Source organism: Cornus florida, unplaced genomic scaffold, assembly GCF_030987335.1.
Source record: "Cornus florida cultivar Cherokee Brave unplaced genomic scaffold, ASM3098733v1 CherokeeBrave_3.0.0_Hap2_Chr07, whole genome shotgun sequence".
In the NCBI taxonomy this organism is placed as follows: Eukaryota; Viridiplantae; Streptophyta; class Magnoliopsida; order Cornales; family Cornaceae; genus Cornus; species Cornus florida.
In genome coordinates, this window is record NW_026775577.1 from 47,097,527 (window position 1) to 47,109,087 (window position 11,561).

General features: G+C 36.9%; 1 protein-coding gene across 1 annotated transcript; it reads right to left on the minus strand.

Annotated features, from left to right (window-relative positions):
- Positions 1 to 1,990: 1,990 nt before the first annotated feature.
- LOC132316685 (uncharacterized) lies at positions 1,991 to 4,623 on the minus strand. Its single transcript, XM_059815160.1, has 5 exons — positions 3,888 to 4,623; positions 3,513 to 3,761; positions 2,952 to 3,341; positions 2,741 to 2,859; positions 1,991 to 2,641 (listed from the first exon to the last, which is right to left on the minus strand). The coding sequence occupies exons 1-5, from the start codon at positions 4,621 to 4,623 to the stop codon at positions 2,363 to 2,365; spliced, it is 1,773 nt and encodes a 590-aa protein (XP_059671143.1). The 3' UTR covers positions 1,991 to 2,362.
- Positions 4,624 to 11,561: the final 6,938 nt, after the last annotated feature.

Genomic DNA, 11,561 nt, shown 5'->3' on the forward strand with positions numbered 1-11,561 from the left:
ACCTGGGTGGGTAGAGAACTCAGATTTGTTAACCTCCGTCATAACATCTTTTCTCAAATCATCAACAGAAGGTACTACTAGGCATCTTTTGTACCTCAAGCCTCCATCTACCCTAATAGAGTAGAATGGGACATCACCAGAAGCTAACTCCATAACTCTATCGATGCACTGCTGGTCCATAAGTTGTGCCTTTAGTATTTTGTGGATGATAGCAAGTGTAATTACTATGCACGCCACAAAAGCATCAAACAACTCATCTACAATCTTCAAAGCATTCTATTCTATAGCAAACATCGCCGAAAGACCAGCATAGGGTCGACGAGTGAGTGTATCTGCCACTACATTTGCTTTCCCTAGATGGTACTATATAGAGAAGTGGTAATCTTTCACAAACTCCAACCACCTACGTTGTCTCAAATTCAGCTTCTTCTGCGTGAAGAGATATTACAAACTTTTGTGGTCACTAAATAGTCTAAAAGACTCCCCCAACAGATAATGCCTCCAAATACGTAAGGCAAAGACCACAGCTGTTAACTCTAGATCGTGTGTCGGATAATTAAGCTCAGGCTTAAGCATACGAGACCCATAAGAAACCAGTCGCTCATCCTGCATTAAAACACATCCCAGACCCTACAAAGAAGCATCTGCGTAGACAAGATACTATATCCCGCTCTGGGGAATAGCTAGAACAGGTGTAGAAGTCAACTTACTCTTCAATGTGTCAAATGCAGTCTGACAATGCTCATCCCACACAAACAATACCCCCTTCTTAGTTCGATGGGTGAGTGGTCTTACTATCTTTGTAAACCCCTTAGATGAATCTGTGATAATATCCTCATAATCCCAGAAAGTTACGAATCTCAGTGGGTGAGGCAGGCTGTCCCCACTCTAAAACAGCTGAGACCGTGGCTAGATTCACCGCTATTCCCTTCTCTGACACCACATGACCCAGAAACTTCATTTCTTGTTGCCAAAAGTCACACTTTTCAAACTTGGCATACAACTGATGCTCACGAAGTGTCTACACCACTATGTGAAGATGTCTAGCATGGTCTTCCTCAGACTTAGAATAAACCAGAATATCATCGATGAAAACAATGACGAACTGATCTAAATAAGCCCTGAAAACCTTATTTATCAAGTCCATAAAGACAGATGGTGCATTAGTCAACCCAAAAGGCATGACCCGAATTCATAAGATCCATATCTACTGAGAAATGCTATCTTAGGAACATCATGCTCCCTAACTCGAAGTTGATGATAGCCATATTGCAAATCAATCTTGGAGAAGTAAGTAGCTCCTTTTAACTAATCAAATAAGTCGTCGATCCTGGGCAAAGGATACTTGTTACGAATAATAACCTTATTCAACTCCCTATAATCTACACACAGGTGAAGTAAGCCATACTTCTTCTTCACAAACAACACTGGTGCTCCCCAAGGTAAAGTACTTCTACGAATGAAACCTTGGCTGAGAAGTGACTGAATATGATCCTTCAGCTCCTGCATTTCCATCGGTGCCATCCTGTATAGTGCCCTAGCAATAGGAGTAGTGCCTGGAGCTAGATCAATTACGAAGTTTATCTCTCGACTTGGTGACAACCCTAGAATCTCTTAAAATACATCTGAAAATTCCTGTACATTTGGTAAACTATCCAGTGCTATAGTAATCTCTTCCTCAGACTCTTCCTCAATATACAATAAATGAGTGCTCAATTCCCCCATTAGAATGTGGCATAGCAGTTATATACATATCCTGACCCAGTATAGCAAACATAATAGACTTATCGTGACAATTAACCTGAGCATAGTAGTGAGCATAGTTGTTAAAGGCTCAAGGCGCACAAAAGCGCAAATGCCTCCTGGAGCCTGAGGTGCGCGCCCGATTAAAGCGAGGCACGCGTTGGAAAAAAAAAAAAGACAAAACCCACCCAATAAAGTATTAAAGATGCAATAGTATATATAAAGATGTAAAAGTCAACTAAATGAATTACTTAAGTTAAATATTCAACATAAAGATGCCAAAACCAAGTAAATCAAGTACTTGAGTTCAACAGTGATTCAGTGAATAATGAAACATATTAACATAAAGATACAAAAGTCAACTAAGAAGAAATATAAGATAAAACTAAAACAAACATAAACACCATTTCTTCCTAAGAAGACAACACCAACGAATCTAAATATCATCCTCGTCATCAATAAGCATAACATCATTTTGATCGTCACTAAATGATTCATAATTCTCAGGATCCTCTTCTATCTCATCTGAATCATCCTCATCATCATCCTCATCTACAAGTTGAACTGAAGAACTTCCTGCTCCCTTTGTCGGTAATCGTGAACTAGAACTAGATTTTGATCAAGTAGACCGTTGCGGCCTGCTAACCTCTCCAATACCAGCAAAATTAGCAACATCACCCCATGTCAGGGAATCATCTTCATAGACTAGATCATGTTCTGCATCAAAATCATCCATCCTCCCCGTCAACCACTCGTTGCTCTCATCAATGTCATCGAGTAAAATGGGATCAAGAGTGTCACGCATATTATATCGACGCCTCAATGCTCTATTATATTTGATGAACACTAAATCATTCAAAGTTGTTTGAGCGAGCCTATTTCTTTTCTTGTTATGAAGCTGCAATAAATTCAACTTTAACTAGTAAGTATAAAAAATTAAAATTTTAATTTTCAACAATTAAATTACAAACCTAGTTAGTAAATAGTATATACTTACATGCTCAAACACGCTCCAATTTCGTTCACAACCAGAAGAACTGCAAATAAGGCTTAAAACCTTTATAGCAAACTTTTGGAGAAGTTTTATTGACTTGCCATAAGCTTCCCACCAATTAGCTATTAAAAAAAATTAATAATGATGTTTAGCAAATTTAGCTTCATCATTTTAACACTTAGCTATACTAACTTAATATACTTTACCACTTTACCTGGTGCTCGTGTACTTCTCTGTCTAATAGCAAAGCGATTACCAAAGAGGCCCTCAACTTTAGAATATAAGGACAGCTCCTCAATAATTTTGTCTTGGTCTTTGTCATCCGGGACTAACCTTACAATGCATGCATACAAACCCTTTGCAATCTCTTCATCTTCTTCAATTTTTGGATTTGAATAAAAGTATTCTGGGTTCAAATAATAACCTGCTGCATGCAAAGGGCAATGAAGTTGAACATTCCACCTCTTATCAATTATTTCAAAAATATTTGAGTATTTATCTTCTACTCCCCCAAATGATTTTGCAATGGCTTCTTTAGCCCTATCCATAGCCGCATAAATGTATCCCATGGGAGGCTTTTTCTCGCCATCAACTAATCTCAAAACTGGAATAAGAGGACCGGAAACCTTAAGGCTAAAGACAATGTTGTTCCAAAAGGAAGGCATCAAAACATAAGAAGCAACTCTTTTACCGGCTTCCTCTTTCGCCTATTTACTACGATTCCATTCTTCTGAAGTAAACATCTTTCTCAAGTTATTCTTTTGCTTGTGAATACTTGATAATGTGATAAAACATATAGCAAATCGAGTCTTAGCGGGCCTAAGCAACTCCTTTTTATGAGTAAAGTTCCTCATAATGTTCAACAACTTTGGGCGCATATAAATATAACTATTCAACTCCACTGGCCTCTGCATTGTTCTAGAGATGGACGGTATTTTCCCAATATCTTCCAACATCAAGTCTAAGCAATGAGCAGCACATGGTGTCCAATACAAATGTGGGTGTTCTTTCTCTAACATCTTCCCTATTTGAAACCAAACGGAAAAAAGAAAAAAATGATATAAAGAGAATGAGTAAATCAAAAAAGATTTAAATTATATATTTTTAAAGAATGTAAACTCTAAAAGTTATAAACATTGAACATTCTTACCGGCATACTTATTGCTTGATTCACTATCTGTGACGACTTGGATGACATTTGCTACTCCAATGCGGTTCACAAATTTATTAAGTAAGTCAAACATCTTTGCACCATCCTTCAAAAAAGAAGAAGTATCTATCGATTCAATAAACATGGTTCTCCTTGGACTATTTACTAGGAAATTAAGCAATGTTCTCCCTCTCTTGTCTGTCCACCCATCTGCCATTAATGAGCATCCAAATTTTGACCACTCCTCTCTATGGTCATTCATCAAAGCATTGGTATTATCCAATTCCTTCCTAAGCAAAGAAACTCTCACCTCATGATAACTAGGTGGTTTCATGCTAGGACCATATTGTCCAATTGCTTCAACAACCTCAGCAAAGCTATCATACTTAACAGCATTGAATGCAATTCCTGCATCATACATCCACCTTGCAAAAGCAGCACACGCTCTTCCTCTCAACTCTTTTTTGCATGCATCATTAATGGTTGTCTGTTTTCCCCCCTCCTTTCTTTTTTGTACCACAATTTCCGGTCTGGGAGTGAAATATAAATCAATCGGTCCCTTTTGCTTTTGCATCTTTGAGGAATTGACACTAGCACTGCCACTACCTACACTAGCTACCCTTTTTCCCCGATTGTTAACTTCCATAGCATCATCCTCATCCTCTCCATCAATGAAATTAATTTCATCACTAGGTAACAAATTCATTTGCTCTTTTTCTTCCTTTTTCTTACTCATGTACTCTTTGATTTCTTCTCTAACACTAGATGGGCATCTTGTGCCAATATTAACATTTCAGCAGCACAGAATTGTAAAGTTGTAAACTACAATTTATTCCAGCAGCATAGAATTGTAAAGTTTGTAAACTACAATTTATTCCAGCAGCATCAATTATAAAAAAATAAAAAATAAAAATAAAAGAAGAGGCTGAAGAGCAGAAGCAGAGAGAGCCAAGAAGAAGAATAGAAAAAAAAAAATTAAAAAAATAAGAGGTTAGTCTGTCAGAGAGAGCCGAGAAGAAGAAGAATTGAAAAAAAAAATATTTAAAAAAATAAGATCACACTATCAGAGAGAGGCTCAGAGCCGAGAGAAGAAGAATAGGGGAAAAAAAAAAAAAAAAAAAAAAAAGAGCCACAAATAAGATCAGAAATTAGAGAAGCACACTCACTTCTTGTTATAAAAAAAGGTTTTTCTTTTTATATATTTTTGCTGTGAAAAAAAAAAAAAAAAATCCGAGAAGAAGAAGAATAGAAAAAAAATAAATAAATAAATAAAAATAATAAGATCAGACTAGAGGCTGAGAGTGAGAGTCGAGAGAAGAAGAATAGAGGGGGGGAAATAAAATAATAAAGAAGAGCCGAGAGTCCGACTATCCGACACTCGGCTCAAAGAAAAAAAAAATAATAAAAAAATAAAAGCAAGACTCAAGAGAATAGACTAGAGTTGAGGAGATGCTGGACTCTGGAGAGCCAAGAGAAGAGAAGAACTAAAAAAAAAAAAAAAAACTGAGAAGAGAAGAAAAAGCAAGGAGAGAAAAGAAGAAGAAGCAAGGAGAACTTACCGGTGCTTCGCAGATCTGGGCTTCGCAGATGGAGACGGCAGATCCGAGATTCCCTTCCAGTTCCGGCGAATCCAGCTTCGACACTTCATACTTCTCTCTCTCTTCTCTCCTTTTGCTTTTTGCTTTTTGCTTTTTGATCTTTTTTTTTTTTTTTTTTTTTTTGGCTTTGTAACTTGCAAGTGATAATTACAAATTTACAGACTGAATATACGACTCACTGTTGAGTGTTGACTGTCCCACACAAGTCACAACCAAAATAAATAAATAAATAAATAAAAAATTCAAACAGGCACACCTGTAGCCCTGCGCCTAAGTCCCAAAAGCGCGCGCGTCTAATACAAGGCCCTCGCCCTAAGCCTTTCAAGGCGCCAGGGTGGCGCCTGGCGCCTCAGGCGCGCGCCTTCGGTGCCTTTAACAACTATGGTAGTGAGATAACCAATAGGTTGGCTAGAAATCTAAGTCTACCAATATCTAGTATTGCATGCCCATCACTCTTATGCAAAATAAAAGTAACACCTATAGGTGTACCAATGATACGGGGTTGATTACATAACTGTGTAGTCGTCCTAGATAAGGTAACAAATGTACTATACACAAATGAATGTGTAACACCCATATTAAACAAAACACGTCCATATCTACCGTGTATAGGAAACATTCCCTTAATAGCCTAAGGAGTCTGAACATCCTGTGGCATATGGTTATACACCATGCCATAATGCAACTGCTGTGTTGCTTATCCCCATGGTGGCGGTGGCGCTGGTAAAGCCGGGAACGTCTATCCCTGAATACGCGACACCTGTGGAGCAGGTAAGGGAAATGGTGGTCGCTGCCCCTGCTGCACATGATGTCCCTGCATAGCCTTGGGACACCACTTGGCTATTTGCCCAAGCTCTCCACAACCATAACAAAAACCTCTGAAAATGCCAAAATTTTTTTCTACTGGTTACCTTAAAGTTGACCATGTACTGTCTGTAGTGCCCCATTATGCTGCCTCTGAATAGGTGCCCCATCTCTTTGAATATCTAAATCATTCTTGTGCTTCTTCCAAGGCTGCTATCCCTGGAATCTGCCCTTATTATTTTGTCGATGCCCTTTACCATTTCCTTTCTCAGCTAGTTGATTGACAAAGTCTCTGTTACCCCACTTCTCACCCTAGTCTGTCTGAAGTCCACATTCAGCTGATAAAGCTATAAAGCGGCATCCACCACCTGAGCATAAGTAGTGTAAGCTGGACTTCCTGTAATGACTCGCTTAATAAACCAGGTCAACCCCTTAACAAAGCTAGTATATTTCTTCGTCTCTGTATCCACCTCCTCTGGAGCAAATAGAGATAAGCGTGTAAACTGCTGCTCATACTCTGCTACTGTCATGTTCGCCTGTTCTAAGTTAAGGAACTCCTTCTTCATAGCTGTTTTGGTCACATATGGAAAGTACTTCTTATCGAAGCGAGCACTGAACTAATCATAGGTCAATGAAGTCCTCTCATCTGCAGAAGTAACTGACTCCCAACACTGGAGTGCATCTTTGACAAGCTTGAAGGTGGCAAACATCTGCTTCTGAACCTCCATGCATTGAACCATACGAAGATGTCGCTCGACGTCTTTCTTCCACTGGTGAGCTACTTTCGCATCGGTGGAGCCTAAGAACTCAAGTGGGCTCCCATTTGTGAAAGAACTTCTAGCCTTCTCCCAAGGATCTGTCTGAACCACTAGTGCCAGTATAGGTGTCTACTGAACCTGTGGATGATTCTGAAGCGCAGCTACAACACCTGCTTTTATAGCCCGGGCAATGAGGTCATTTATCTGAGGAGGATACTCTGGATCCCTGACTTGATTGTAGCCCTGATCCTGAGACTCATGAGTCTGTTGTACTTCCTCCTGCTCGATGTGCAATTGACCAACCTCCTCCTGAAACCTAGGCAGTTGTTGCTCTTCCTCAATTTGTTGACGTTGTAGGAAATCCTGCTGCCTACGTGCCGCTCTCCTTCTCTGCCTGTTCCTCTAATTGTCCCATCTTCTTCTAATGTTAACCATTCTGTTAACAAAATAAGATGGAAATCAGTACACAGTTTAACGGACTGCAAAAGAATACAATGAACCCTAATACTTAGGCTCTAAACAAAAGAATACGCTACGCGGAAGTCTTATAATGAACGAAACCCTAGAGACACTTGAAACCTGGAGTGCTCTGATACCAACCGTGATACCCCCTAATTTCGAAACACGGGTTAATCAGGTTCGCGCACAAAGTCAGGGGATATTAACCAATCAATAATAAACAAGCACAGAATACAAAAAGAATAATAAATAAATATCGCTGAAAGAAAAATCTAAATTAATAATTAAATAACCAAACCTCAAATACCGTAATCTCTAATAAATTCTCCTTATAAAAATAAATCTCCAGAGAACAACTTGGGAATCCATACCATGTGGACGCCTAATAAAAATCCCAAACTAGTAAATGAAATAAATAATATCAATCTCATAAATAAATAAAACATAATGTAGAGTCGTACGTTGAGGACACCGGAAGAGTGAAGAAGACCGGCCTCTATTCTGTATGAACTGACTCTACGCCTAGAACTGATGAAGACCTGAAAAGATAACAACAAAGGTGGGTTAAAACCCACGAACAAGCCTTTTCTACTACATCCCAAACAAAGACCCGATAATAATCCATCCTAGTTCGACTTATGCAATAGCTATGTAGGTCAATATACATAAATATACACACTATAGACTCTCACTGGACCATAAAACAGTCTCAACCAGATAGTAGGTCTCATACAAGCACACATAAGGTGGTCACGAGTACCTCCTCTAGCAGGGCACACACATCCCTAGATCCAACTACCCATCTCATCTGGCAATATACGCCAATCCTAACCATCGATCATGAGATCTCAAGCTCATATCATGGTACCCAATAAAAATATATTTATGTAAGTAACTGTAGCCATATCCTGACAATAGCACAATTTAAAGTCATAACTATATCCTGACAATAGTATGACAGAACGTATAGTCTAGGCGTATTAGCCAGCTCACAGAGGTATCAACAAGCAATATCCTAACAATGGTGCTTCTAAGACCATATCCTGACAATGATCCTCCAATAAAACGTATATCCAAGTATATGTAAACCCATATACACATGCGGTCACATGCGTGATTAATATCATACTATTATCCATAGTAGTTGATATACCAATATAAGCTGGTATGAGAATTAGATGAGTAAACTGCAACACAATTAAAGTCTTAACTACAATCGTATGCATGAATATTTCATATACTCATCTATAGCATTTTATATGATGGTTCAAACATTTATAATTATCATGCTAATAGCTTACCACACAAGTAGAGTAATTTAAGCTATCCAAGCAAATCAATATACTTATTATGGTCTACCGAATTTGCTACAACAATATAGACATATATAGGAGTCAAATAAGTAACATACAACCCAAGTAAATCCATATTACTTCATATTATCATCCATAATAATTATTAGGTCAAATAAAATAAATAATAATAATAATACTAAAATAATAAGAATCAACTTATAAACAATTTACAACTAAAGTAGGATTTAAATTTCATTATATCCCATCAAGATAATCACCTTTACTACATTTGTACATTATACAGTCCATGCAATTAAATAAAAATAAATAGGGCCAACAATTTAATATACCCCTGGCTATTCAAAACTCAAAGGAATGGAACCCATAACACCTGAGTCGGCAATCTTCCTTTCATAAGTGAGCCGAGCCGACTCAATCCTTGCATCCCTCCTTAACATTTAGGCATTGTAACTCACTTTCTCCTCCATAGCCCAAGGTCCTAAGGATTGTAACTATGTCCAGAATGTCTCAACAGCCCACAACAAATCTGGTTTATAAAATAGACACAACTATACTCATATATATACATTTATATATATGATATCTTCACTGTTATTATCTATCCTTGGCATGAATAAAATAAACCCAATCTAATATTAATTCCCTATAGTCATTCTAAGAGTGAATCGAACACGAAATCAATGAGGATGAGTAGAACGAAGACTTGCCTTTTATGAATTTCGGATCGAACACTTTTTTTTTCTTCTCCAATTTCCCCTTGACGCTGGCAGCTTTTGGGTTGCCGTTGTCTGCCTCTGCGCTCCGAATATCACCCACAATAGCCGGTCTCACCCCTCTCCCCCTCCTCCTCTTTTTTCTCTCTTCCTCTCTCTCTTTCTTCCTCTCCTTTCTCTCTGGTTCACGCCGCCCCTTTCTGTTTTTTTGTTTTTTTTTCTTTCTCTGGTTCGTAACAGTTGCTCCCACAAATCCTAAATCAGTAAGTATATAATATAACCTAACTAATCCTACACTAAGCCATAATAATCAGATCCATCCTAGCAAAACCCACCAATCATTGAACTAATAAAGTAAAAAAAAAACAAAAAAACAAACTTTACAATTTAACAATAAAACGAAAATAAATTAACTAAAAATAAAATAAAAATATATATAAAATAACACCAATGAAAATATTACAATTAACTAAACAAATTCTACTAAATAATTAACATTTAACTAACAATTAAATAAGCACTCTACAAACAATTCAAATAGTCAAGTAGATAAAAATATAAAATAAACACTAAATAATTAATATTTAAATGACAATCAAATAAAATCCTAAAATAAATGCACAAACAATTTAAATAGCCACGTAGATAAATAAAAATAAATAAAACAAATAAATAAAAGCTTTAAAAAATTTAGAGGTATTACAAATATATTAAGGAAGGTTCAAGGCCAGAAACTAACTATCCTGATGCATTACTTTCCAAAAGCAAATATATTAAGGAAGGTTCAAGGCCAGAAACTAACTATCCTGATGCATTACTTTCCAAAAGTACTCTCTCGAGTGTCTGTATCTTTTTCATTTATAGTTTACGCAAATTTCAATTCATGTGGGGGATTGTTGGAAACAGGGGCATTAAAAACATGAATTTTGAATGAGATTTGGAATAAATTCTGTTAAGAATTTTTTGCGAATCTATAGACAAAAGCGTTCCTCTCTGCAAGGAGATGACGTGGTATATTTATTTTCTGGGTGAATGAGAAATTAACTCTAAAGTGTGGTATTTTGATAAGCCTAAATGGGTATACAAAATGTGGAAAGTGCTTGTCCCACGTAAAAAAAATGTTGAAACCAATTGAAGTTTAAATAAGCCAAGTTTAGGATTTGGGCATGGGCTTGGGCTTGGGCCTAATTGTAAAGTCCGATTATTTTTTTACTAAATGAAATTTTGGGTTGGGCCTATTTTTGGGCTGGGCTTATTTAAATGAGTTTCACAAATGAGTGGTTGGTATTTGAATTAAAATTAAAATTAGCTTTTTGAATTTAAATTAAAACCACCTTTTAGTTTTTTTTTCAAAATGGTGCACCTTTTTTCTGAACCATTATAACCCATGTTTGCACCCACCCGAAAAGGCACCTTGCTACCTATAAATACCCCCCCTCCTTTGGATCATTTACAAATCACTCCAATTCAGAATCTTTTTCTCTAATTCTGAATTCTCTCCTTCTTCTTTCTTCTTCTATAACTGTTTAAGGGTTCGAACCCTAGTCTTTGGATTCGAGCCTTAGTCAGTGAGGTCGAGTCAGAGAGTATTACATCGAGCTAGTTCGCCTATTCCTTTGGTTTACAGTGCTACTACCGAAGGAAGACAAGTCGTTGTATCCTGAGAGATAGACGCCACTGAGTCCGTTAATACCATAGTGGGGCGAATCTATCATAAAACATAAAATCAAATTCTAGCCTCGACTTTTAATTAAGTTCATTTATTTTATAGTTCTTATTTTATTATATTAAATTATATATTATAAAAAATTATATATATCGATTATTATTTTATAATAATAATTATATATATTTAAACATCAAATTTTAACATAATATTTAAATAAATAATGCTATAGTATATGGTATAGTTTGACCATACTTTTGGACAACAAATTATGCTACCCCACTTGATTCGTTAATTAATCGTGTCATGTTTGTGTTTTGGAGCTCAACTCCTTTAACCCAATTAGACCCATTTAATTAA